The sequence below is a fragment of the Orcinus orca genome, chromosome 7 (assembly GCF_937001465.1).
Source record: "Orcinus orca chromosome 7, mOrcOrc1.1, whole genome shotgun sequence".
NCBI lineage: Eukaryota > Metazoa > Chordata > Mammalia > Artiodactyla > Delphinidae > Orcinus > Orcinus orca.
This window is the reverse complement of record NC_064565.1, coordinates 83,336,960-83,364,803: the sequence shown is the minus strand read 5'-3', so window position 1 is coordinate 83,364,803 and position 27,844 is coordinate 83,336,960. Positions and strand designations below refer to the sequence as shown.

Sequence of the window (27,844 nt, the reverse complement as noted above, 5' to 3'; positions counted from 1 at the left end):
CTAAAAACTATACTAAAAAAAAGAAAGAAAAAACCAGACAGACAGAACCCTAGGACAAATGGTAAAAGCAAAGCTATACAGACAAAATCACACACAGAAGCATACACATACGCACTCACAAAAAGAGAAAAAGGGAAAAATATATATATATATTGTTGCTCCCAAAGTCAACTTCCTCAATTTGGGATGATTCGCTGTCTCTTCAGGTATTCCACAGATGCAGGGTACATCACGGTGATTGTGGAGATTTAATCTGCTGCTCCTGAGGCTGCTGGGAGAAATTTCCATTTCTCTTCTTTGTTCGCACAGCTCCCGGGGTTCAGCTTTGGATTTGGACCCGCCTCTGTGTGTAGGTCGCCTGAGGGCGTCTGTTCTTCGCTCAGACAGGACGGGGTTAAAGGAGCAGTTGCTTCAGGGACTTTGGCTCACTCAGGCCGGGGGGGGGGGGGGGGGGGGGAGGGGTACGGAGTGCGGGGCGACCCTGCAGCGGCAGAGGTCGGCGTGACGTTGCACCAGCCTGAGGCACTCCGTGCGTTCTCCCGGGGAAGTTGTCCCTGGATCACGGGGCCCTGGCAGTGGCGGGCTGCACAGGCTCCCGGGAGGGGAGGTGTGGATAGTGACCTGTGCTCGCACACAGGCTTCTTGGTGGCAGCAGCAGCAGCCTTGGCATCTCATGCCCGTGTCTGGGATCCGCGCTGTTAGGCGCGGCTCGCGCCCGTCTCTGGAGCTCCTTTAATCGGCGCTCTGAATCCCCTCTCCTCGCGCACCAGGAAACAAAGAGGCAAGAAAAAGTCTCTTGCCTCTTCGACAGCTCCAGACTTTTTCCCGGACTCCCTCCCGGCTAGCCGTGATGCACTAACCCCCTGAAGGCTGTGTTCACGCCGCCAACCCCATTCCTCTCCCTGCATCCAACCGAAGCCCGAGCCTCAGCTCCCAGCCCCGCCCGCCCCAGCGGGTGTGAGCAGACCAGCCTCTCGGGCTGGTGAGTGCCGGTCGGCCCTGATCCTCTGTGCGGGAATCTCTCTGATTTGCCCTCCGCACCTCTGTTGCTGTGCTCTCCTCCGCGGCCCCTAAGCTTCCCCCCTGCGCCACCCGCAGTCTCCGCCCGCGAAGGGGCCTCTAGTGTGTGGAAGCCTTTCCTCCTTCACAGCTCCCTCCCACTGGTGCAGATCCGGTCCCTATACTTTTGTCTCTGTTTTTTCTTTTCCCTACCCAGATACGTGGGGGTTTCTTGCCTTTGGGGAGGTCTGAGGTCTTCTGCCAGCGTTCAGTAGGTGTTCTGTAGGAGCTGTTCCACGTGTAGATATATTTCTGATGTATCTGTGGGGAGGAAGGCGATCTCCGCGTCTTACTCTTCCGCCATCTTGAAGCTCCTCCTCAAATCAATTTTCCCTCTACTCTTTATTACCTGATTTTATCTTCTTCCTATGAGTCATCTGAAATTCTTGTTTAATTTTTTAATTGACTGTCCCTACCCCCAAAATACAAGCTCCATGGAAACTTGTGTTCACTCCTATATGTTCTATGATTACAATAGTATCTGACACACAATAAGTATTCAATAAATATTTATTGAATAAATGAACCTACAAACAAACCAATGTAGTCTCTTTCTCCCCCAGAAGCCCTAAGGGTTTATTCTGTCTTGTTTTATTTTCCACTAGAGAGGAAAGAAGATGTGCACGGGAATCTACAGGAGAAGTTCTCAGAAAACAACATCAAAATCCAACAGAATGGCCATGCACCAGCCAACTCTGGTTCTTTCAGAAGGGAGCCTTTTTTAATGTTGAACATGCTTAGTTCACATGAATGTGAGGTAACTGCTACCTGTGATTAATGCAGAGCTCGAAGTCCTCATTACATTTCAAGTACCTGCCAAGGCATTTTTCCAAGGAAACAAAATACAGAGGAAGGGCATTCAAGAGGGTATCTTGAAAGCAGAGATAGAGAGGCAGCTTGGTACTCAGGTCAGAGGCCAAGATAATCCTACCCCCAAAGGCTATTCTCCCTTGACTCTGAAAACAGTGGTTATGTGTTCACATGGGTCTCTTCCCACCCTCCACCCATACCACTTTTCCCAATAAATGAAAAATATCTTTTATTTCATTTAAGTTTCTTTAAATTATAGTAAGGACCTTTGCAATTCTATACATACCATTTGTAACTTTTTTTTTTTCTGTGAATAGCCTGTTCCTATAGTTTTCTTTTAGGCTGTTTGCCATTTTCCAATTGACTGACAATTAAGTTTATTCATCTTTCATATGTGCTGTCAATATTTTTCCCAGTTTGTGTTTCACTCTTGACTTTGTTTTGATTCCTCCCCCAAGTCAAAACTTAAAATTTTATTTTGTCAAATGTGCCAATCTTTTACTTTAAAGTTTCTTATTTTTATGTCAATAAATAGGAAAGCTTCCTCTACTCCAAATACATTAAAATATTCACCCATATCTCCTACCAGTACTTCTATGGCTCTTTCTTTCTTTCTTTCTTTTTTTGGTTTAAATCTTTGATCCATCTGGAGTTCATTTTGGTGTGAAGGTTGAGGAAAGTTTCTAGTATTATTTTTTTCCAAATAACAAATCCATTTGGGAAACTCTGTAACTCGGCATTTAGCATAGAAAAATTATATACATGGTTGACACTCAATTTCTGTCTGTTAAATTGAATTATCAGAAGGGTGATGAAGCTACAAAATAGCTATGGAACACACACAACAACACAGCCCCAAAAAAGTGTGTTCATATGTGACATTAATGTGACATTAATGTATGTTAATGTACATCTTAATAAGAAAAGTAGACAGGTATGAACCAATACCAATTTGGTGATCACTATGACAACAAGAGTAACAATAATAATAACTACTGTTTATTGAGCACTTATGCTTCACACACTAGAAGTGCTAACAGATTAACTCATTTAATCCTCAAAGCAAGCCTATGAGGAGTTTCTATTCTATCTTAATTTTATAGATGAGAAGACAGAGGCACCAGGAGATAAAGAAACTTGCTCAAGGACTGATGACTAGCAACTGGCAGAGTCACATTCTGGGACAGAAGCAAAGAGGATCCTGTGGCTTAACAACTATGCTATCTTGTCTCAAAGATCATTGTTGACCACAAAATAGAAAGAGCAACAGGGTGTTTGTGCTATTAACATCTAAAAGGTGTGCACATTTTATTAGGACGTTTTGTATTCTAATTCTGTATTTCTAATTTGAAAATTGAATAAACATGTCCCTATACCCACCCTCACCCAACTTCCTCCCACCCCCACCAAAACAAAACCTACCTCAGAACTCAATAATGCCTTTGACTGCAATATCTGATAAAGCACCTATGAGGGTCCAACATAAGGTAACTCAAATTTTGACATCTTTCTCAACTAACCCACATTCTTTCACATCTTTTCAGTTCAAAATCCCACCATGAACTGCTATAATTTCCAAAAATGACCAGATCTGAAATATTAATATGACACAGCTGCACTGAATAATTTGGTGTAGCAAAGTCAAAAATTATTTCTCAGCATCTTATACTATAAGTTAGACTTTTAAAGATGTAGATAAGATTATTTAAAATATTAATACTATTAACAATGACAGGTGTCATTTTAATATATTTTTTTTCTTTTTCAGATTCTTTTCCATTATAGGTTATCACAAGATATTGAATATAGTTCCCTGTGCTATACAGTAGGTCCTTCTTGTTTATCTATTTTACATATAGTAGTGTAGTATCTGTTAATCTCAAACTCCTAATTTATCCCTCCCCCTCCCTTCCCCTATGGTAACCATAAGTTCATTTTCTATGTCTGTGAGTCTATTTCTGTTTTGTAAATAAGTTCATGTGTATCATCTTTTTAGATTCCACATATGATATATGATATTCAACAGGTGTCATTTTATAATCTAGTTCTTTTTTAGTTTTTAAGTTTTTATTTATTTATTTTGGCTGAGTTGGGTCTTTGTTGCTGCACACGGGCTTTCTCTAGTTGCAGCGAGCAGGGGCTATCCTTCGTTGCGGTACGCAGGCTTCTCCTTGAGGTGGCTTCTCTTGTTGCGGAGCACAAGCTTTAGGCACGGGGGCTTCAGTAGTTGTGGCTTGTGGGCTCTAGAACACAGACTCAGTAGTTGTGGCACACGGGCTTAGTTGCTCCGCAGCATGTGGGATCTTCCCAGACCAGGGCTCAAACCCGTGTCCCCTGCATTGGCAGGTGGATTCTTAACAACTGCGCCACCAGGGAAGTCCCATAACTCTAGCTTTTATTTAGAAAAATGAATAGAATTTTCAGTTTGATGATGGCAAAGTAAAGGCAGTTTCACTCCCTTCTTCTCTCAAAATTCTAAAGCCACAAAGTTGACAGGAAACACAAACTCCAACTTCAATGAAATGACGTAACTATAATCTAACATTTGAAGATGGAAAGCAGATGCAGGAAACATTTTAGCAGAGTGGAGAAAAGTCAAGCCAATGACTACAAGCAGCAAACCAATTTGCCTCTGTACATGCTTAGGAAGTGGAGACACTGGGTACTGTGAAGATGAAAGTAAGGGCAGTTGCTAAAAATGAAGGCATATTTAGGCTCTCAATCATTGGGCTGCAGCTGGTTTTTACTGGCTTGCAAGAGCCAACTCTGAAATGACCTCACACTGGTAGCTTGAAATCAACCATAGTGGGAATATTTACACTACAGGAACTGGCAAATTCTACAAATCAGAATTTTGGTTTGTTCTGATTTTTTCAGAGAGCTAGTTGTTAAACATTTATCAGCACACCATAGCTCCCAAGTCTTAATCTTTACCACGCACTAGAAATCTGAGGTTTACTCTCCAGAGAAAGTGAACCATGGGGGTTTCAGATTGGGGCACAGAAGTCACAAAAGAGGTCAAGTGAAAGGTACGGTGCTGAAAACAGGGATAATATATGAAAATCTGTGTTTTGTTCAACTCGAGAACATCTACCTTCAGACTGCGTTCCCCTGGCAGGACACTGAGCATTCTCTGGAGAAACTAAACTGCCCAAGAGAAAAGATTTATAAATAGTGATACTTTCGGGGAGGGGGGAGGGGTGGTGGGTCTCAATGAAAAATCTAGCTAACATGTCTGATCATCCTACAGTGAAGTAGTCCAGTAAGACATGCAAAGAGTAAAAATTCTTTTCCCAAGCACCTTTCTCAAGAAGCCACTATAGGATATGTCCCACCAAAACAAAGGAAAAAACCGAGAAAGAAGAGGATGTGGATTTAGGAAATACAGGAGAGAGGCAATGGCACTGCCAGAGTAACAGCTGTGCCTCAGGCCTAGTGAAGACAGTGCATACTGGAGCAGCAGACAGAGGCTCCAAGAAGCAGGAATAGAAAAGGAACTGGTAGAGGCTTCCCTGGTGGCGCAGTGGTTGAGAGTCCGCCTGCCGATGCAGGGGACATGGGTTCGTGCCCCGGTCCAGGAGGATTCCACATGCCGCGGAGCGGCTGGGCCCGTGAGCTATGGCCGCTGAGCCTGCGCGTCCGGAGCCTGTGCTCCGCAACGGGAGAGGCCACAAGAGTGAGAGGCCCACGTACCGCAAAAAAAAAAAAAAAAAAAAGGAAGTGGTAAATTATCTGACTGCTTGAGCACGTGGAACACTGTAGTGAGAGATATTTTACAGAACTGTTATAGGATGTTGGAAGAAATAGCATTCAAAGAAAATTAAACAAAGGGAAAAAAATGAGGCAATTATTTATTCCAGGTAAAAATGACAACAAAAATAAGAAATGCAGTCACGCTGTGGATTACTCAGCTGTGGAAAGCACTCACATAGACATAATAAGATATTGGGAAAAGATTAACCAAACATTTAAACATAATAAATTATATAGGGAAGAAGTAAAATTTTTGACTTTGCTACATAGACCAAATGATTCAGTGCAGCTTTGTAGTATACTCATTTCAGATCAGGGCATGCTTAGAAATTATCTGTTCATGATGGGATTTTGAACTTAAAGGAAGAGGAGGTATAAGTGAGTAAAGATCCTAATATACCCTAATAGGAATTAAACTGATTAATCAAGAAGCATATTCTTTTCAAGTAAGGAAGTAAATACTAGAACAAATAGGTAAAAACATTGAAGTGGTTCGTCTAGTAAGTGGAACAAGGCAGTAGGAGAAGAAAAGAATATTGGGGGGTTTTAAGTCTGCTTTACAGAAGTATTTGACTTAATCATTTTCATGAAATACTTTCATCATAATTGTTTTGATTTACTTAGTTTAGATACAGAGAAAAATAAAATAGTTTGTAAGTTATAGGCAACCCCAGAGAATGTGGAAATTATTCTGATATTCTAATAATAAAGGGATTCCCACATTGTAGCAACAGAAAAATTTTTTCCAAATCAAGAAAGATCTGGTTAAAACATCTTGCAATAAAATATGTGAGTATTCATCACCGAGTACGATTATCAAAGTCTTAGTTATGGGCCATTAAACAAGAGAACCTGTGATGAACCCATGCCAAGGATAAACCAGGACAGATTTATCTTCTGACCTTATCTTTTGGGGGATGCCAGAACCTTTACTGGGGCCACCATACTTACTCATCAGATGTTCACAATAGATAACTCATTCATCCTTTGTGTATTTCTGATTTCATTTTCTAAAGAAGATGAAGAAGAAAAACCTTTTCTTTTCATAGTTCTCTTCACAGTTTTATTTTCTGCTTTGAAACACTGATCTAACTGCTAGAAAAGAAAACTGATTTCATAATTAGAGGAAATTACTGAGGCGGGTGGTTTAGAGTGGTAAGAACAAGAACTGAAAAACTTAGTGGTAAGGAAGAAATAAATCATTCTTTTTGGAAGTTTGACGGGGAAAAGACTGAGAAATTCAACTACTTCAGTGGTAGCAAGGGTCATGGGAGAAAGAATTTTCCAGACAGGGGAAATCTGGATTGTTCAAAGGCAAAGGGAAACGATGCAATTAAATTTTTTTAAAAAGGTTAAAGGTTAGATGGTGGTGTGAAGGGAAACTAAAGATGGAAATGGATGAATTGAGAAGCAAAAATGGAGGAGTTTACTTTCAACCAGGAAGCCCTTCCCTATGAAATTCAAAGAAAGATGATATCTAGAAACATGTTTCTGAGGTAAACAGAGGGAATATGAGGGTTATTTCCTGGCTGGCCTTAGTTTTCAAGTGAAGGAAAGGCCCAGTCATCTCCTTAGGGGGAAATTAGGAATGCGAATTTACAGGAGTGGAAGGAATTAAGAACAGTCATTCTCTTAGACTGAACCACCAGGAGTCCCCAAAGACCATTCCCTGGACCAGAGAAAGGCTGATCTCACCAAGAATGACCCAGGGAGGCAGTCAGACAGAAAGACTCCCCAGCCCCATCCTCAGGAGCATTCAACAGGTCCAGGATGAAACGGGGGGATCAATTTTTAACAGGGTCCCCAGGAGATCTCTATGAGTAGCTAAATCTGGAAGCCACTGGATAGGGATCCCCGAGGTACGAATAAAAGAATTCCAAACAGTATTAAAGGCACTCGTAGGGGCAAAATGTAAAACTTTGCCATGAGGCATATCTATGAGGTTTTGTTATTTTCTCACAACAATGGAAGAAACAGAGAAAGGAGAATTATGAGAGCTTATGATCCACACAGTAACTGGGAATTACAGCGGCACTGAGTTGTGACCAAACCTCACCTCTGGTTCCGTGGTAAAAAAAATGACTAAAATCAAAACAAAAAACCTCATTTCTCATTCTTTTCCATTCAATCCGTTTTTAACCAAAAGCAGCTCCTGTCACTAAGAAAATCATTACCTCAGTCCATGTGGGCACTTGTGTCCCAGGTCAGTCATTAGTTTGAATAAAAGGAAAACATATGATTTGGTTTTGCCTTTGGGTACTTTGCTAGTGAACTTCTTAGGGCTGAATTCTTAAGTGTTTTAAAATAAAATATCTAAATGTACTGGTATATTTAAGTCCAGTTTAATCTCAGCCCTTTGAATTCCTGTAGAGCTTTCAGCAAGACATGGGTACCACACAACTTTAGAAAGTGATTACTTACTGCAGAGATGTAATCATAGTTTTGTTTTAAGATAAAAGCTCACATCATCAGGTCTCTGTGTCAGAAATCAACAGAGAGAAAGGACAAATAAAAATTAACTACTCTCCTGGAACTGTATACTTTTATAGTTTAAATGATGCTTTTTCTGATGTTGAATACCCCTTCCAAATTGCCTGATTAAAGCTACATAATTCAGTTAAAATGAAATCATACTATTTAAAAATAACTTTCTGAAAAAAATGAAACCAAAAATAGTATTAAGGCACAATGGGAAAGACAGTGTGTCCGTGTGTAACATAGCACAGTAGAAATGGTCTTTTGTAAATGAAACAATAGTACTGTTTCCTCAACCAAGTGCAGCCTTTTTTAAGCCCAGAGAGTGAAGAAATACATATAATTAATTTAAGCAAATTACAAGGGCAGCTGATCCACAGCTTTATAAAATAATCTCTGTCACAGTACTGCATTCTAGGAAGCAGCCAGCTGTCATACAGCCTTAATGAAAAATGCCAGATAAGTTGCTTTACTTCAAAACACAGAAATTGGCCTGATTAAATCAATGAGTTTCTATCATATATTTATATCATCTGGAAAGGAAAATCTAGCCTCCTTTTTTTTTTTCTAGCTTCCTTCTGAGAGCTGAAAAACATCATTTCTTTCATCAAGAAATTTCACTAAAAGTTATGACATTTTAGTTAATCATTTTAATGTCAGTTGCTTCACTTCATTTACTTTCTGAGTGATATGCCCTAGTTCCTTTGATTTACCTCCATTAAGCAGAGAAAAAAAAGACTGTAAGTCACATGCAAAAGAATATCAAAACCCATAGTTTGAAACTATACCACCTTAGAAGTATATAGCTCTTTTTTTAGACCTGAATTCTTCTTTGTTACATATACATCTTTCATAGAAAGAAGCTGTATTTCTTAACAAATTTTCAAAGAAAAAACTGAGAGAAAGGTAAGAAATATGCTTTCGTTTATACAGTTAAACATATCTTAGGACAGCAATGATCAAACCTGGGTACACATTTAAATCATCTGGGAGCCTTTGGAAACTAACAATACTGCCTTCTACATAGATGAAATCAAACTTCTGAGGGTGATGCCTAAGCATTGGTGTTTTCTCCTTTTTCTTAAGCTTGCCTGGTGATTCTAATGCAGCCAGGTTTGAGAATCCTAAGCAGGGCACTGACTCACATTCGGGTGCATGTTGTATCTCTTGAGGGTGGAGGTTAAAAACATCGATCCTTTGGTCCTGTTGTGGCTAAGTTGCCCCCCAAACCCCCACCATATTCATATGTTTAAGTCCTACGTCTAGTACCTCAGAATGTGACTGTACTTGGCAATGGGTTCTCGAAAGAGGTCAAGTGAAGTTATTAGGATGGGCCCCAATCCTTATAAGAATAGGAGTGCTTACAAGAAGGGGAGATTAGGACACAAACAGGTACAGAGGAAAGACCATGTGGAACAACAGGGAGCAAAGAACCACCATCCACAAGCCAAGAAGAGAGGCCTCAGAAGAAACCAATGCTGCAGACGCCTTGATCTCGGACTTCCAGCCTTCAGAGTGGTGAGAAAATATATCATAGTAAATAAATAAATGATCACGAGTCACCCAGACTGTGGTACTCTGTTATGGCAGCCCTAGCAAACGAGTGCAGGTCTTATTCCCAGAATTCTGATTTCATGGACATGGCTTCAGCTGGGATCAGGAAGCTTTAAATGCACCTCAGGTGATTTCAACCTGTGTCCAGGATTAAGAGCCACTGCTTTAGGTATCCTGAAGTCTGATTTCACCTGTTTTCTACTTTATGTTAACTTGAGAGCAGCTAATTACACTGTGTAACATCTCCCTACTGAAGCTATTAAATGAATATTACTCAGCCATAAAAAGGAATGAAATTGAGTCATTTGTTGAGACGTGGATGAATCTAGAGACTGTCATACAGAGTGAAGTAAGTCAGAAAGAGAAAAACAAATATCGTATATTAACACATGTATGTGGAACCTAGAAAAACGGTACAGATGAACCAGTTTGCAGGGCAGAAGTTGAGACACAGATGTAGAGAACAAATGTATGGACACCAAGGGGGGAAAACCGGGGTGGGGTGGGGATGGTGGTGTGCTGAATTGGGCGATTGGGATTGACATGTATACACTGATGTGTATAAAATTGATGACTAATAAGAACCTGCAGTATAAAAAAACAAACAAACCAAAAAAACAACTAATACTAAACCTTCTTTGGGTTATTTGTATGGAAATATGTTAATATAAATATTTCAGACATTACATGAAATTTCTAAAAATCTTATATGTTCTGGTATAATGTTATAAGTCATAATTCTAGTTATTACTTTAAAATGTATTATCTCAGATATAACTAAATTTCCTTGTCAATTGCATTATTATGAACTTTCATCAAATCTTTAACCGTGGGCTTCCCTGGTGGCGCAGTGGTTGAGAGTCCGCCTGCCGATGCAGGGGACATGGGTTTGTGCCCCGGTCTGGGAGGATCCCACATGCCGCGGAGAGGCTGGGCCCGTGAGCCATGGCCGCTGGGCCTGCTCGTCCGGAGCTTGTGCTCCGCAGCGGGAGAGGCCACAGCAGAGGCCCGCGTACCGCAAAAAAAAAAAAAAAAAAAAAAAAAAAAAAAAAATCTTTAACCGTGGTCATTTTTAAGTCTTTTGTCATTTACAGACAGTTCTAGGTGTACTCTGATGCTTTTGCAAAAATGTTCCTATAAAAGGGTTTCATCTTCAAGGAATTCATGGAAAAGACTGACAAGTACAGGTTTCTGGTAACTGACTATACTGCTGAACTGAATGAATAAGCATTTTCAGAGCTCTAATGGAAAACTGATGAATTCATAAAAATGCTAACAAAAGATCAAGATGGAAAAAAAAGTTAATTACATGGGACTGAGTGAACTGATGAGGATGATTATAATTTTTGTGACTTTCTGTTTGAATAATAAAAAAGAAAGCTTAAATGGATATAACCGAGAAGTTGGATAGAAAATTGTTTTTCATTTTATTGAGTATTTTGCTCCACCTAGTGAAGAATTCCCACAAAAAAAGGGTGCCATTAGTGCTGTCTCGCCTCCATTCCCACCCCCATCAGTGGAAGGTATTATTTTTTCTTATGATAGTGATATATTTGTTTCATATCATTCACAAATATAGTTTTCAAACGTTCTTATTTCTATTTCTCTATCTTTTCACTCTTAATAATGCCATTTTTATCTCTACATAATTGAAAATTTTACATAATTATTGCAAAATATGGATTTTAATAGGTTCAATGTTAATTTGGAGTGCAACAGCTATATGTTTTCTTTCTTTCCCCCTACAAGTGGTCTCGTGGGCTTTTGAGTCACACAAACCTCAGATCCAATCAGCTCTACTACCAAATAGCTGTGTAACCTTCAGGAAGTTATATAAACTCTCCAAGCTTCTAGGCAGTCCTCTTTAAGGACTGGGTATGTGTTCACCAGGCCCTTAACCCTCTACTCACTGGTGGAAGAGAGTAACAAGTGGAGTTTAGGGCCCAAAATAGAAATCATGTTTTGAGGATATTAGAATAGCCCAAGCAGCTGAAGACACTTGCCTAGCTTAGATATTACTTGAGAGAGAATTAAATGTCTTTCTTGTCTGAAACACATTATTTCAGGGATACTAGATTACAGCAGCATAGCTTGTTCCATAGTCTAACCATTGTATGGAAAAGAGCTTGAAGAAAGGAAAATGTGGAGGTTATGAGATCAATTAGAAGGTAAAACTGCGGACATCCAGGTGTAGAAGTTTGTGGCTTGGACTAACACAGTGGCAGTGAAGGTGGACTTGGGAAGTTGGTGCAGCAAAGGTTCACTTGGAAGTACAATCAACACAGATTGATGATGCACTGAATGTAGAGAGATGTGTCAAAGATGGATCCCAAGGTCCTAAGAAGACACAGGTATTTATTTACTCATGAAGACTAGAAGAGAAGCATATTTCTAGGGGAAGATCAAGAAATTTAACCATGTAAAACTTGAGATGTCTGTGAGACACAGACTTGGAGCTGTCATATCAGAGTCGAAGGTGAAAATCTGAAATTTAAACAAGTCTGTTCCAAAGGTAATTTGGGAGTAACTTCTCTATTCATCACCAGCCGTGGGGATCATTGCCTGACCCATCCCAACTACAAAGCGTAGAGTAAGCCCAGGTGCCAGATACCATCTTAAATGGTTAGAGAACAGGATGGAGTCCTAAGTCAGTCATTCCTCTACATGGAAAATTCATAATTCTTTTGACCTTCCCCTCAGCCTTTCTCTTTGGGATTAATGAATTCAAGTTCTTTAATCCTTATATCAAACATCTGATTGATTTCTATTTAACCTTTCATTGTAACTGTGTGTAGTTTGTGTTTGTTTTCAAAATTCTATATCTAACATTTATTTCTAAAATGTCTTTGTCCAAACAATCTCTACAATATTGAGAAGCCAGTATGGCAGAGAACATCATGGGTACTTGTAATCGATAGAAGTAGCTGCTGTAATCGATAGAAGTAGCTGCTGAGAGAGGTGAGACAAAGAGAGAAATGGACCTTAGAAAATTTTATCCAGAGGTCAGAATTCAAACTTATGCCTCTCTTACCTGAATATACTCATCCAAATAGTATTAAACATTCTAATAATGCTTTTCAATATGAGAGAAAAAAGAGAGAGAAACATCCTGACTTGATTGCTATGGTTATGGGGAAGGCATTGTGAATGTGGATATGCTGCCTTCACAAAGTCAAAGGTATGAACAGTAATCTCCTTCTCGTCTCTAATGAACATTCCCTCACTACAGCATATTTATAAACTTCCATGAACTCAGTGAAAGTCGGTTTGGGGATACATTAGGCACTTTATCATATTATCCCTTGCTCATACTACTTTTAAAGGAGCTGAAGAAAGAAATCCCTTCCTATCCATTTACAACCTAGAAAGGATCCTAACAAAAGAAAAAAACACTTGCTGGCAAACCAACATGTTTCCTGAGATAAGAGAAGGGACCATAAACACATTCATTTTAAAGTACTCATTTTTTAACTATAGCTGCTAATATTGAATGACAGTTGCCATAAATTCTAATTGGATGAGGTGCATTAGAGTTAAGTGTATCAAGCCAAAATGCGCTTATATCTATCTGCCTTACAGATTTCTGGAAGCATCTCACAGCGTGTATCTCTGCAGCTATAACCATTTCTAACCTAGCTTCCTTTTCCAGGAAGTCTATTTTAGGCTCAGAAATTTAAATACTGTATCAAAAAAAAAAAAAGAAGAAGAAAAGCATAAGGACTTCAAAAAAATCATTATATAATGTAGGCCATAGTTCAGGACAATATATAAAATAAAGAACTTTCCTCCCACTCTTGTCCAAGATACACCTTGATCTTAAGTCACTCAACAGGCCCAGTGCCATTGACTTCCACAGTCATTATCCATAATGATGATGATGAACCAGAATAAATAGCCAATTTACCAACTACTACTCTCATTGTGTCCAAATATCACAGCCTTTTCCTCAACCAGTCTTTCTAGATTTGCGATTAATCTTTTTCATTTCCTTTCTACCTGCTATGAAGGAATTAATATATAGAAATGACACAAATATCAGACAAGAGGCAGAAAGAAAAGGAGGAGAAAAAGAGGGCAACTTAGATAATTCTCCAACTAGATAATGAGCTCCTGAATAAGTAAGAATCGGCTAAGAAATGGTGCCCACCCCACTCGTTGAAATTTTTACAAGTTCTCTTTCCATAGCCTTACATCAAGGGCAAGCCTTTAGAAAAGCAGAGAGCCAGTAACTGCTCCTCTCACACATGCTTTGTTTCTAGGAGCAGGTACTTTAAAATATTTCCTTTATTAGTTTCTTACTTTTTATAGATTGACCCTAAGCCTCACCAAAAGAGGAGAAAACAAGGCCCAAACCAGCAGACCTGACCAAATCTGGATGTCTTCCCTATTAGATGTGATCTCCCTTTCCTTTCAGCACTTACAGTGTAATGCTTAAAATGCTGTCTTCTATTTCTTCTCCATTCTGAACCCCAAGTCCCCACTGACTTTAATGTTAACTCGAGGCCACAGTCCTTGCCTCACCTTGAACCCCTCCAACACCTGCAGAGTGTCTTACTAATAGTAGATGACTAAGGAATGGCTCTTGAATTAAACGAAATTGAAATCATCTTTCTATACACACACACACACACACACACACACACACACACACACACACACACACACACACGATCTTGAGTTCTCAAGAAAGCACAAGTCTGTGGAAATGGGAAATAACTGTTTCCAGTGCAGTAAAGAGGTGTTTTAGGATGGCAATTCCTCAGCCATCACAAGCTGAAGAAAAAACCCAAGTTCCCAACACAACCTCCTTCCACAGGATCAGCACAGAAACTAGCCCCATCTCATGTCAGACGGTGACTGTGGAACGGATAACCAAGTAGCAGAGGGCTCTGCAATTTTAGTAGCAATGGCCAAACAGAAAAACTGTGGGAAGGACCACCAAAGCCTAAAACAGAGAAACTGATCATTCTTTGGGTCTTTTAGTGACACCATGTCTTACTCATTCACCACTCAAGAGAATTTCTTCTAAAATAGCCCGATGCTGATCCATGAAGAATATTTGATGGTCCAACCTAAACAAAACCGGGAATACACATATATAGTGTGTAGAATGACCACAGCCCTCCAGTTTAGTAACCTCCCAAAACACCTTTAGCCTCTCCATTTCACCTTTCATGTTCAACTGATCTTGTAGTAATAAAAACATTCAAGAAAGAGTTTTATCATAGTCCTCTATACTTTACACTGAATTTAAACCTGGGAATAAGGGCTCTGTCCCATGGTAAAAGGATTGATTGGTCCGTGGGTTGGTAGATTGGTTGAAGAAGGGCACAGGGTCCATCCTAATGTCCCTGAAATCATTCTCAGAAAAGCCGTCTCTAGATAGGAAGGCAGAAACCCCATCAAGTCCACTTGTGTAAAGGTACTGGTAACTTCTGCATGGAAGAGAAAAGAATGGGCAGAATTTGGATGAAGAAATTAGTAACTTAAAGATCAGCCATATAATTTGCCGTTACAGCAATAGCTGAGTTGCATGTGATTCTAGTCCAGTTCAATGACTTTATCCTCTTTAAAAAAAAAAAGAAATATCCTCAGAGTAGTATAAATTACAGCACCAATTCCAGACCACTGCTCTGAGGTGGGTGAGGCAACAGGAAAGTGTATAATGAAAATGACTTCCATCAGCCTGATTTAAACACTTTTATAGGGACAAAGCGATCCCGGGCTTGGCTGCCGGCAATAGACACTGCGTAGGTTATGTCTTCCCTTCTGAGACACCTCCCACTTTCCTTTCCCTGTCAAGGTGGCCCTTATTTTCACTCCAGCTGGAATTTACCCGTGAGAAGTTTAAGACAGTGAACATAGAATGTGACTTGGCCCAAACCCCTCACTTACCTTCCCTGCCATCCTCCAGCCAACCTGTCCCTCACAACTCTGCTGTGCACAAGCCCTGATCACTCAGAGATTTGATACAGAATGAAGCATGAGTATCATAAAGAATAACTTCTACATCATTCACTAAAACATTTTTATAGAAAAGGAGATAATAGAAGATACAATAAACCAAATACACCCTTTCCAGACAGAAAGAAAAACTTTAAAAAAAAAAACACTTTGTCCATCTTTCTCCTTATGTAAGAACTTCTGTGAATTACAAATGCAATTAATAAAACTGCACACATGCCCCCTCAAGATTTGTCCTAGCAGTTGCAAAATGGTTCTCTGAAAATTCTGGAGGCAGATGACCTACTGGATTACAAAGTCCCTTTCACTGTTCATACTTTGTAGCTCAGCAGGCCTGACCACTGATAAAAGCAGACGTTTGATACAAATCAATAAACTGGAGATCTAAGAACATACATCACTTTTCCTAAACTTACAAGGAAATGAATAGTATCAAAGAATAAGGCACAGTAGAAAAATGAGGTCTCTTTACGCAATAAACTATTAAGAAAAATAAATATCCAGTTATTGCATTTTATTTTTAACCCCTTAATTTTCACATATTCAAAGTCATCAAATATGAAATAACCCAAACATCTTTCTCTCAAGATACTGCACCAAATAATTCAACTGCAAAACATCTGAGGTTGAGTTCAGTCACATCATTTGCATGTATTCTATTTTGTGAAGAGCAGATCTGATGGAGTCGTGTTTCTAACGATCAAAATAGTATGTTTTCTTGAAGCAATGTAGTAATTGGAGATTCTCCTTAACTGATATTTTCAAAAGCACCTCTTTAAAATGGGAGGTTGAGATATATGGTAAGTATTATATGCTAAAAGATCACTATCTTCTCTTATAAAAGTATGATCAGGTTAAAAGATGGCACATAGTCCATTTCAAACCACATTAATTACTTTTCGATTGTTCACTTATACACAGCAGTTGTAATGGCTTTTTCCTTAATCCAGAAGTCTTATGACTAGTAGTCATTTGCACAAATTACTGCACACTCTTCCATGAAGATTCACCCCATGGGAATGGCTTCCTCTTCTCTCACTCAGTGACACATGTGTGCATTACAGGAGAAAATAAATGCAATAGGACAATTTTAGGCAACAAATTTGATTAAATAAATGGATTGGTATTAAGTATATTGTTTTCTCTTTTTTTCCATTATTCTACAACCTCACACTGATAGAGAAAGGATAAGGGATCATACAAGTTGAAGAATGAGAAACAAAGATAGAAGAGGCAGAAGTACAAAGTCTTCTGTATCACTCACTTTGCTGGTTACCTAGCACTGTTTTTATCTTTTTCATGGTTATTCGTGAGAATTCACATCTGCCCAGAATCTGAATGCATAGCATTCCTGTCCTCTAACCTAGGTCAAAATATATAAAATACACAGCTTTCAATTATTCCTATAAAATATCCTTTAATCACTCACATCCCTTCTACCTAACCTTCTGAAGCTCCTGAAAGCTGAAAAGACAAGGGGAAGGAATTTTGCTGAGGATCCCAGTGAGTCACTCTGAGTCAGAGAAATGGGCCAGGCCACTTCTGCTGGTCTGCTAATAAGAGCTGCAGTCACTTCCAAGTGAAGAATGGGAGACTTCTTGGCCACTGAACAAAGAGTGAAAGAGGGGAAGCAGCTTCATTCATAGGTAGAGGAACATACTGCCTCATCACCTAGAAGGCAGAGCTGTTTCCACCTGGAGTGTTTATAAGACCACTAATATAAATGTATAAAACTAATAGGGGCGAGATGTGTATAACAAATGTCACTGTGGCACAAATGAAGCTAGAAAATGGCTGACCTAGATACCTTTTCTTTAATCATTTATTTATGAACATAATTTAAAAACTAACAACCCAGCTGAAGCATAAACATTAGCAATTACAGGATTTCATTCAGTTATTTGACATATGCCTATGCTAAAACGTTCTCATTTTAGAAAGTTAAAATGAAAGAAAGGTATAAAGAAAAAATTACCAAAGGGAAAAATATCATGCAAACATATTAAGACAGTGATTATTGACATGCTAGTATATTTTCTTCAGATATTTTTCTAGGTATATTTATTTTTACATTGTTATGCCCAGATGTGTACGTAATTGAGATCCTATTATTTCATTTACTATTGTAGCATCTAAGTTATTAACAACTCTTAATAAATATGTTTGACTGCTGCGCGCCCGGAGCCTGTGCTCCACAACGGGAGAGGCCACAACAGAGAGAGGCCCGCGTACCACAAAAAAAAAAATAAATAAAAAATAAATAAATATGTTTGACTGAATTTAATCTTGAAATTAAGCAAAAGTAGGGAAACTCATCAGTAGAGTGACCCATTAGTGATTTAATACCCACAAAAAAAGAAAATTCAAATATATATTTCCATCATTAATATTTCATCATACTGTTCTCATAAGAACTTTTTAAATTGTGGGATCCAGTGTAATTTAAAAGAGAGAGAGACAGAGAGACAGAGACAGACAGGTCCCTAACCATGGTTAACAGCACTTTCAAAAAATAATCCATTTCAGAAAACTTCAGAGCTAAAAACTGTGCCAGTGACAATAATGTTAGCATGGATTCCATTCACAACATCTCAAATATTTATCTAAGATATATTTCAAGCATTAGCTAGTACCTATCTTGCTTCTTTAAAAATGTAATGGGGTCAAGAAAGAAGTTTTGTATAACTAACTGCCTGGAAGCTCCTAATAGCTCTTCACAGTTAGGACTTACTACCAAATAAACAACATTTGCTTGCTTAATGTCACTGAGTACAGAGCCAAGGAGATTTAACCTTGACAGTTAAGCCATTTATATTGAGCGATAATGTAAATTAGAAGAAACTGCTTGTCCAAAATGAAGAACTATTATATCACCCTGCATGTTTATCCACAACACAATGTTTTGAGCAAGGTTAAAGGAAGCACTGACACTTGTATGAAAGGAATGTTCTGAAACTGTATACCTTTATTTGAAATATATGCACATAATAACTAGATGCAAATATAAAGCAATACACCAATTCAAAAATATTTCATAGCCGGTTTCTTGGCGGTAGCTGTCTCTTCGGCCTTTTACTTAATTTCCAGGACTTGAATTTACCGCCATGTCCTCTGAAGAAGGGAAGCTCTGCGTGGGAGGGCTCAACTTCAACACTGATGAGCAGGCTCTGGAAGACCACTTCAGCAGCTTCGGACCTATTTCTGAGGTGGTTGTCGTCAAGAACTGGGACACTCAGCGATCCCGGGGTTTTGGCTTCATCACCTTCACCAATCCAGAGCATGCCTCAGATGCCATGAGAGCCATGAATGGAGAGTCTCTGGATGGTCGTGAGATCCGTGTAGACCACGCGGGCAAGTCGGCCCGGAGAACAAGAGGGGGTGCCTTTGGGGCCTATGGGCGTGGTCGCAGCTACTCTAGAGGTGGTGGGGACCAGGGCTATGGAAGTGGCAGGTATGACAGCCGACCTGGAGGATATGGATATGGAAGGTCCAGAGACTATGGCGGCAGAAGCCAGGGTGGTTATGACCGCTACTCAGGAGGAAATTACAGGGATAATTATGACAACTGAGATGAGGCATGCACACCTAATGTAGATACACAAGGAATAAAACTTCTTCTGATCCAGGACCATCCCTCCAAATAGCTGTATTTATAAAGATTTTTGGAGCTGCACTGAAACATCTGTTTTAGTTACATCAACTTCTTTTTTTGAGTAGAGCTCCCAAGGTAGCTTGTTAAAGACCTTTCAGAAAGTTCCATGTGTGTTTTTTAAATTTTTCTCCCATTTAAAGACAAATTCTGAGACATTTGTGGAGTCTGGATATCTTTTCCTTTTTTTACCAGTTTTTTAGTTCAGGCTCTCAGGAATGTTGGTTCTGGCAAAAAATATTTGGCCAGACTGATTTTTTTGAATAATGTGCATCTAGGAACATTTTAAACACCGGTACACAATGTTTAATTATGATTAGGAAGCAATTTCTGACTGTAACTATAAGAAATGAAGAACATGATTACTTAGAGGTGTTTTTTACTCCAGATCTCTGCCTTGATTATATAGAAGTTTCTTAAAAATATTTGTGTGTCATTTTTTTTTTAATACTGGAAGAAAAAAATATTCTGTTGTGTTTCATGTAGCGTTTAGGATGTCTTTCACCAAGTTGGTTAAAAAGATGAAAACAAAAAAAAAAAACAAAAAAATATTTCATACCGTCAAATTTCAATAACAATGACCTTTGTTTTCAAATTTAAGTTTAATAGTTTGTGCATTTTTCAAAACAAAATAATAGGTCTTTCTTTGTGCTTTTCCTAAAAGAGAAAAAAAAATACTACACCCTATTTGTTTATCAATTTTCACATGCACTTGCCATAAATTCACTAATGCTAAGTATAAGTATCTGTTTGGATTATTCCCAAAAACTGCATAATCTTAAAATTTTCCATAATGCACACATATGTTGATGCTCAAATTATTTCATCTTAGGAATGGAACCACACCATTTAACTCCTGGGAAAAATCTTAAAATCTCACCCACACATTTGAATCAGAAGTCTGACCCATGAAGAAAGATGTCTACTAAGAATCCCTCTTCCCAAATAGTCCTTCCTAATGAGCCAGAGAAGTTGCTAAATCTGGAAACCAGTGTAGCTATATCTCCAGAATTTTTGTAAAGATGCCTTCTAAGTTGACTTATATAATACCTGGCTATTTGCCTTGAAAAAGCTAATTCTGTTTATCACAATGCTTCTCTGGGCTTTCTATCTTTCTTCTTTGTATACTACCATTAGCAAAAGGCAGAAGGTAACCCTCTGAATGAGAATGTGAGAACATACCAGCCAAATTAATACTTGAAATATCAAAGGCAAGAGACACAGAAGAGGGTGAATACAGTAAGGAGGTGCTCACTGCCAGCACCAAGATGAGTTTAAGAGATGAATGGAGATGGAATTAAATAACATTGATTTACATAGTGAGAAAGTCATTCCCTTTTTGGTTCAGTTCTGATTGCAACATAGAGAACATCTAAGTTTGGTGCTAGTTTTTAACACCACTCTAACAGTAAGCTGTGGTAGATTAAAGATGACCACAAATTCTTTGCCATTCTATCCCTGTATCTGTACTAGCCTTAGTGACTTCTTAACCAATAGAATGTGACTAAGATATTATGAGACTTCAGAGGCTAGGCCATAAGAAGCCCAGGAGGGTCCACCAAGACCTCTTTGAACAATTACTCTTAGATCCCAGCTGCTATATGTGAGAAGGACAAGCCACATGAAGAAGCGATGTGTAGGCCCTACAGTACAATCCTAAGGGAAGTCTCAGCAAACCGCCAGCATCTATTGCCCAACCAGAGAGAGTCATCACAATGCAGTGGTTAAGAATCCACCTGCCAATGCAGGGGACACAGGTTCAATCCCTGGTCCAGGAAGATGCCACATGCCGCGGAGCAACAAAGCCCGTGTGCCACAACTATTGAGCCTGCACTCTAGAGCCCACGAGCCACAACTACTGAGCCTGCATGCCACAACTGAAGTCTGTGCACCTAGAGGCCGTGCTCCACAACAAGAGAAGCCACCATGATGAGAAGCCTGTGCACCGCAACGAAGAGTAGCCCCTGCTCGCCGCAGCTAGAGAAAACCCGCGTGCAGCAACGAAGACCCAACGCAGCCATAGATAAATAAATAAATAAGAAAGCCATCATGACATCCAGCCCAGCTGAGCCTTCAGATGACTCCCGCTCCAGATGCTAACTGCAACCACATGAGAGACCCCAACTGAGAACAACCAGATGACCCAAGTCAACCCACAAAAATGTGAGAAATAGTCGTAAAATGTCATTTTAAGCCCCAAATTTGGGTGGTTTGTTTTGCAGCAACTGATAACCAGAACACTTCCTGCTCTCCCTTTGCAAGATAAAGAGAATAGGCTCAGGTTCAGCAAGTACAGAGGCCAATAGTAGAAAATACAAAAAGACTGTTTTCTTTTCATCTTATTTATGTTTGTGGCAATTGATAGTGAGGTTTTTATTGACGGTAATGATTAGAAAAAGAAATGTCATATGAATATATTTAGGCTGACAAATTTTTAAAATATCAAGGAAATTATCATTTGAGTTTGAAAGCTTATAACAAAAAATGTGATTGTGAATGGCTGACATTTGGAAAACACTGCACAAAGAGAAGAATGTTAACATGGAGAGGTTCTAAAAGGACAGACTGGGATCAGGAAACAGAAATCTGTTATTTTGCTTTGGAGAGGTAAAACGGCGTTGGAAAATCAAGAAGTAGGTTCAGTCCATACTTGACATGTTCTCATGTTCTCTGTTCAGATGTCACCATATATTTCTGAGTTTCCATTGTAGGATCTGATGGCAACCCTGACCTCTCCCAGAGGGGCTGTGTGGAGGCTCTGTAGCATTGCTGTCCTGATACTGTTCACTCCATATACTCTTTTTTTTTTTTTTTTTAATGCGGTACACGGGCCTCTCACTGCTGTGGCCTATCCCGTTGTGGAGCACAGGCTCCGGACGCGCAGGCTCAGTGGCCATGGCTCACGGGCCCAGCCGCTTTGCGGCATGTGGGATCTTCCCAGACTGGGGCACGAACCCGTGTCCCCTGAATCGGCAGGCGGACTCTCAACCACTGCACCACCAGGGAAGCCCTCCATATACTCTTTAGAGGTTAAAAGAAATCACCAAGAGCCCACTGAAGTTTGACAAGTTATTTGCTGACATGCTGTGAACAGGAAGTTCACACATGTTGTAAAGCAGCAAATAAGCATTCATAAAGATGAGAGAGAAAGCAAAGACAAACCAAAAGCCATTAACAGGCAGACAGCATAGTTTGAATACAATGACAGGTGCCCTTCAAATTAAGATTGAATTTGATTCAGAATGTGTTTGGAATACAGAAGAAAAAAAGATAAATGTGCTATGAAAGAAGTGACTTTAAATGTGATACTCAGGGGCATTTGAAAGTGAGAATCAGGCCACTGGTCAGAAGAGAGATCAAAATGAGAAGAGGCTAATGACAAAGGTAAGGGAAGGGTTTGGTAGGAGGTTCTGCAGGCACAGAGGAGGTCTCAGTGAGTGAGTTAGCGAGTAAATAAGTGAGTAAATGGAAACAATTGTAATTTAAGTACAACCAGTAGACCATTAACATTCGTGATGGATGTCCTCAGGTTTCTGTAATTACAAAAACAGCATATGATTTCTTCTATAAAATACACACATGAGAAGATATGGGTATAGACTTTCTCCTTGACTGTGAATGGCTCCAACAAACCAGCCTTGTATTCTCAAAGTCATATTTATGATTTGACAGAATTATAAAGCACTGCATTGCAGAGCTTAAGGTCCATTCCCAAATACTGGAAACTGAAAATGTTAAATTTGGGAAAGCTTAAGAGTCTACTTGTAGAAATTAGAACATTCCCTAACACCATACACAAAAATAAACTCAAAATGGATTAAAGACCTAAATGTAAGGCCAGACACCATCAAACTCTTAGAGGAACACATAGGCAGAACATTCTATGACATAAATCACAGCAAGATCCTTTTTGACCCACCTGCTAGAGAAATGGAAATAAAAACAAAAATAAACAAATGGGACCTAATGAAACTTAAAAGCCTTTGCACAGCAAAGGAAACCATAAATAAGATGAAAAGATAACCCTCAGAATGGGAGAAAATATTTGCAAATGGAGCAACTGACAAAGGATTAATCTCCAAAATTTATAAGTAGCTCATGCAGCTCAATAACAAAAAAACAAACAACCCAATCCAAAAATGGGCAGAAGACCTAAATAGACATTTCTCCAAAGAAGATATACAGATTGCCACCACACACATGAAAGAATGCTCAACATCATTAATCATTAGAGAAATGCAAATCAAAACTACAATGAGATATCATCTCACACTGATCAGAATGGCCATCATCAAAAAATCTACAAACAATAAATGCTGGAGAGGGTGTGGAGAAAAGGGAACCCTCTTGCACCATTGGTGGGAATGTAAATTGATACAGCCACTATGGAGAAGAGTATGGAGGTTCCTTAAAAAACTAAAAATAGAACTACCATACGACCCAGCAATCCCACTACTGGGCATATACCCTAAGAAAACCATAATTCAAAAAGAGTCATGTACCAAAATGTTCACTGCAGCTCTATTTACAATAGCCAGGACATGGAAGCAGTCTAAGTGTCCATCAACAGATGAATGGATAAAGAAGATGTGGCACATATATACAATGGAATATTAGCCATAAAAAGAAACGACATTGAGTTATTTGTAGTGAGGTGGATGTACCTAGAGTCTGTCATACAGAGTGAAGTAAGTCAGAAAGAGAAAAACAAATACCATATGCTAACACATATATATGGAATGTAAGAATAAAAAAAAGAAGTTCATGAAGAACCTAGGGTCAAGACAGGAAGAAAGACACAGACCTACTAGAGAATGGACTTGAGGATATGGGGAGAGGGAGGGGTAAGCTGTGACAAAGTGAGAGAGTGGCATGGACATATATACACTACCAAACGTAAAACAGATAGCTAGTGGGAAGCAGCCGCATAGCACAGGGAGATCAGCTCGGTGCTTTGTGACCACCTAGAGGGGTGGGATAGGGAGGATGGGAGGGAGGGAGACGCAAGAGGGAAGAGATATGGGAACATATGTATATGTATAACTGATTCCGTTTGTTATAAAGCAGAAACTAACACACCATTATAAAGCAATTATACTCCAATAAAGATGTTAAAAGAAAAAAAAAAAGTCTACTTATATTCACTTGGGAAGAAATTTCTTCCCAGAAGCTGAGCATTGATGACTGATTAAGCAATCCACTGGCTAGAACTGAGCTACCCCACCCAAAATTCAAGCTAACTGATTTTTTTTTAGTCAACTGATTTTTCAGACTTCCTCAACACAGTTTTAGTGTATAAATAAATCCTCCACATCTCTGAAGAATATATTTTATCTTTTTTACTTTATCACCCAAATAAAAACCAACATTTTTCTAAATACTTAAATGTTTTCAGTGTGGGAAACTGTATATGCTGTTGATAATTTCCTAGCCAGTACATTCATAAATTGGAGATTATTAATAATTATATCACTATTCACAAAAGTCCATCAGGAAAAGTCAAGAGGAATTCTTAATCCTTTGAGTGATAAGCCACTTTTTCCATCTTAAAAACAGCCATTTCTTGTTGCATCTCAGGATGGTCTACTCCCCTAATTTATTCAACAAATTGATAGGAAAACCAGAGCTAGAAACTGATATTCCCTTCACTTTATTCTATGTTCAATTCTAGACCATCCCCAATTGTTATGGAAACCCTAATTGTTTAATCCTTCACTATTCAGGATTTTCAGTCAACCACTTAAGTCCTCAGAATATAATGCTTACTTTTCTACTGAAGACCCGCAAAATGAGAAAGATATTTGAGCTGCCACCTGCCCCATGCGGACAGGCAGGTCAGCCTAATGCTTGAGACCTTGACTGTGGAGTCAGTCTCAGCTCTTTGGACCTTCAGGAAACAGCTTGAGCCCTCCGTGCTTCTGTTTCCTTGTCTGTAAAGTGTTGACAATCGCAGTATTGCTCATGGGGTTGTTGTGAAGCTTAAATAGAGTGATATGTGTAAAATACTCTATACAATGCATGGCAGAGTAAGCACTATATGAATCTTAGCCACTACTATTATTGTTGTTATTAGAATTTACCACAATTAAAATTAGCTCAAATCTAAAGGTGAATCTATCAGAGCTTCCTCCATGGTTAATACCAATGGAAGAGTCACTTGAAAAGACGTTTGTGTATCGTGATATAACTGCTTTCAATTCCCCAGCAATTAAGAATTCATCCATCAACCTGCACTTGATATCTCTATCAGTGCCCAGAACTCTGTATATAGGGGGCTTTCTTAAATCACACAGCCCAAATGCAAGGGGGAAAAAATACAGGAACACAAAATACAGAGATAATAACACAAGATTGCATAGCCGCTAGATTATAAGAACCAACCACAAGATTTGTAGAAATTCTGAGAAAAATCAGTGTGGGCCAGAGAAGTCAGCTGACATTTTGGAAAAGATATACAATTTCTGTTGGACCTTAAGGTCAAAGAAGTGCATTTCATGTGGAGAGACAGTGTGATCAAAGGTAGAGAGGCAGGAACAAGAGTGGAGATGCGTAGAAATTAAGCAACAAAGCAGAGAGATCTTTGAGGGTAAGTACAGATGAGTTTCTCCAAACATAGGCTAAAAAAATGCTTGTTTATTTATTAAAATTGTATTTATATTTTCAACTTTTATCAGTTTAATTAAATTACATTGCCTTTATCAGAAGCTTACATCTGTCAGAATTAAATATGAGTACATTTCTGCATGCCAATATTTATAATCAAGGCATACATTCTTACCACAGCTAAAAACTTTTCAGCCCCAAACTTTGAAAAGGACTCCAATTAATACAGGTGCCTCTTATTTTTCTATCCCATAAGTTTTGTGACATTATAAGTAACACTCAGCAAATGATACATGCCTTACATAATCTGAGTGGCTTACTACTATATTCTGAATATTTGTATCCCTGCAAAACTCGTATGTTGAAAGCTAACACCCAATGTGATGGTATTTGTAGGTGGGGCCTTTAGGAGTCCATTAGGTTATGAATGCAAAGTCCTCATGAATTATTGCCCTTATAAAAGAATCCCCAAAAAGCTCGCTTGCCCCTTTCACCTTGTTGTGAGGTTATAGCAAGAAGATGACCATCTATGAATCAGGAAGCAGGCTCTCACCACACATCAAATCTGCCAGTGCCTTGATCTTGGACTTCGCAGTCACCAAAACTGTGAGAAGTAAATTTCTGTTGTTTATAAGCCACCTGTCTATAGTGTTCTGTTATAGCAGCCCAAATGGATTAAAATACTTGCTATCATTTAATATAAACCAACTTTTCAGAGAAATATAATCACTAGATACTAAAGGCATAAATATACCTTCAATTTCATCTCTATATCCTTTTTTATTGAGCTGGGAAATTAAACTGCTCATAAATCAAAATACAAAGGGCTTATGTGCTTTGGTTTCCAATGAACATCAAACTGGTTTGCAAATAATGCTGGATATTTGTCCACTTTGGGAAAACAGCTGCAATATATTTACAGAAAATATGCCAACTCATTCCATTCTTAGTTTATATACATATATATATATATATATTTCCCTTCTAGAGGGCAAAAAACCATAACAAGTGTATCTTTTTACACTATACACTGTCCATAATAACTACAATAATTTGGGTATACGTTAAACTATGTGAGCAAACTTAGGTACTTCTACATATTTTATTATACACTGCTCTATTTTGCAAACATTTCATCAACTTCACTTAGTAGAAATATTACAATAAAATGAAGCAACCATTTGGCTAATAATAAAGAAAAGATGAGGATACCATTTCAGGAGCTAGAAAAATAGTAACAATTTCCAATTCCAAGAAAAGAAATCTGTCTTCCTCAAGCGCTCTGTGCTCTGCCTGTCACTGATGTAGCATCTCATACTATAGTGTGGTATCCAGTTTTCTCATGTTTCACAAGCCACTCAACATCAAAAGCACTAGAGAGAAAGATGATACAAGTGAGCCTCCCAGGGAGCATTCTGAGACAGTCTATGGAACAGCTGTCCCTATGACACTACCCTGTAGGAATAGCTATACTATTCTGGGCAGCATTGTGCTTAATATATTACATTCAAAAGTTTAATTTGAGAGACCACTGATAAATTTTAAGTTACAGAACCAAAAAGACAAAAGGATAAACAAGGACCCCGTTGTTATTAACTTTGTGTCGAGGCATGTCATATATTATCTTAATCATCACAATGACCTATGACATAGGCATTATTATTATTCTCATTTTACACATGAGGAAATCAAAACATAGAGAAGTTAAGAGGCTTGCCTAAGATCACAAAACTAGGAAATGGTGTAGCCAAGATTCAAACTCAAGCACTCTGACTTAAAGATGTTATGATTTTTCTTCCACTGCCTTAACATCATGAAAATTTATTTCTCATCACACTACAAGTCCAACACAGGTCATGTGGCAAGGGTGGGAAATGGTTCAGCTCTTCATAACCACTCAGAAAATTAGGCATACAGAAGGCATACAGAAGATAGATACATATTTCCTCACTCAGCAAGACAAGAAAAACGAATGTA

The 27,844-nt window shown here is 38.9% G+C and overlaps 2 protein-coding genes across 2 annotated transcripts in view; one reads left to right on the top strand and one right to left on the bottom strand.

The window, feature by feature from the left end:
• The window catches only part of PLCL1 (phospholipase C like 1 (inactive)), a 366,570-nt gene that overhangs the window by 218,035 nt on the left and 120,691 nt on the right, over window positions 1-27,844 (bottom strand). The gene's annotated exons all lie outside the window — the stretch shown is intronic.
• Window positions 18,644-19,689, top strand: LOC101287686 (RNA-binding protein 3-like). Its single transcript, XM_033430648.2, has one exon. It carries the CDS (start codon window positions 18,720-18,722, stop codon window positions 19,182-19,184), a length of 465 nt encoding a protein of 154 aa, XP_033286539.1. The 5' UTR covers window positions 18,644-18,719; the 3' UTR covers window positions 19,185-19,689.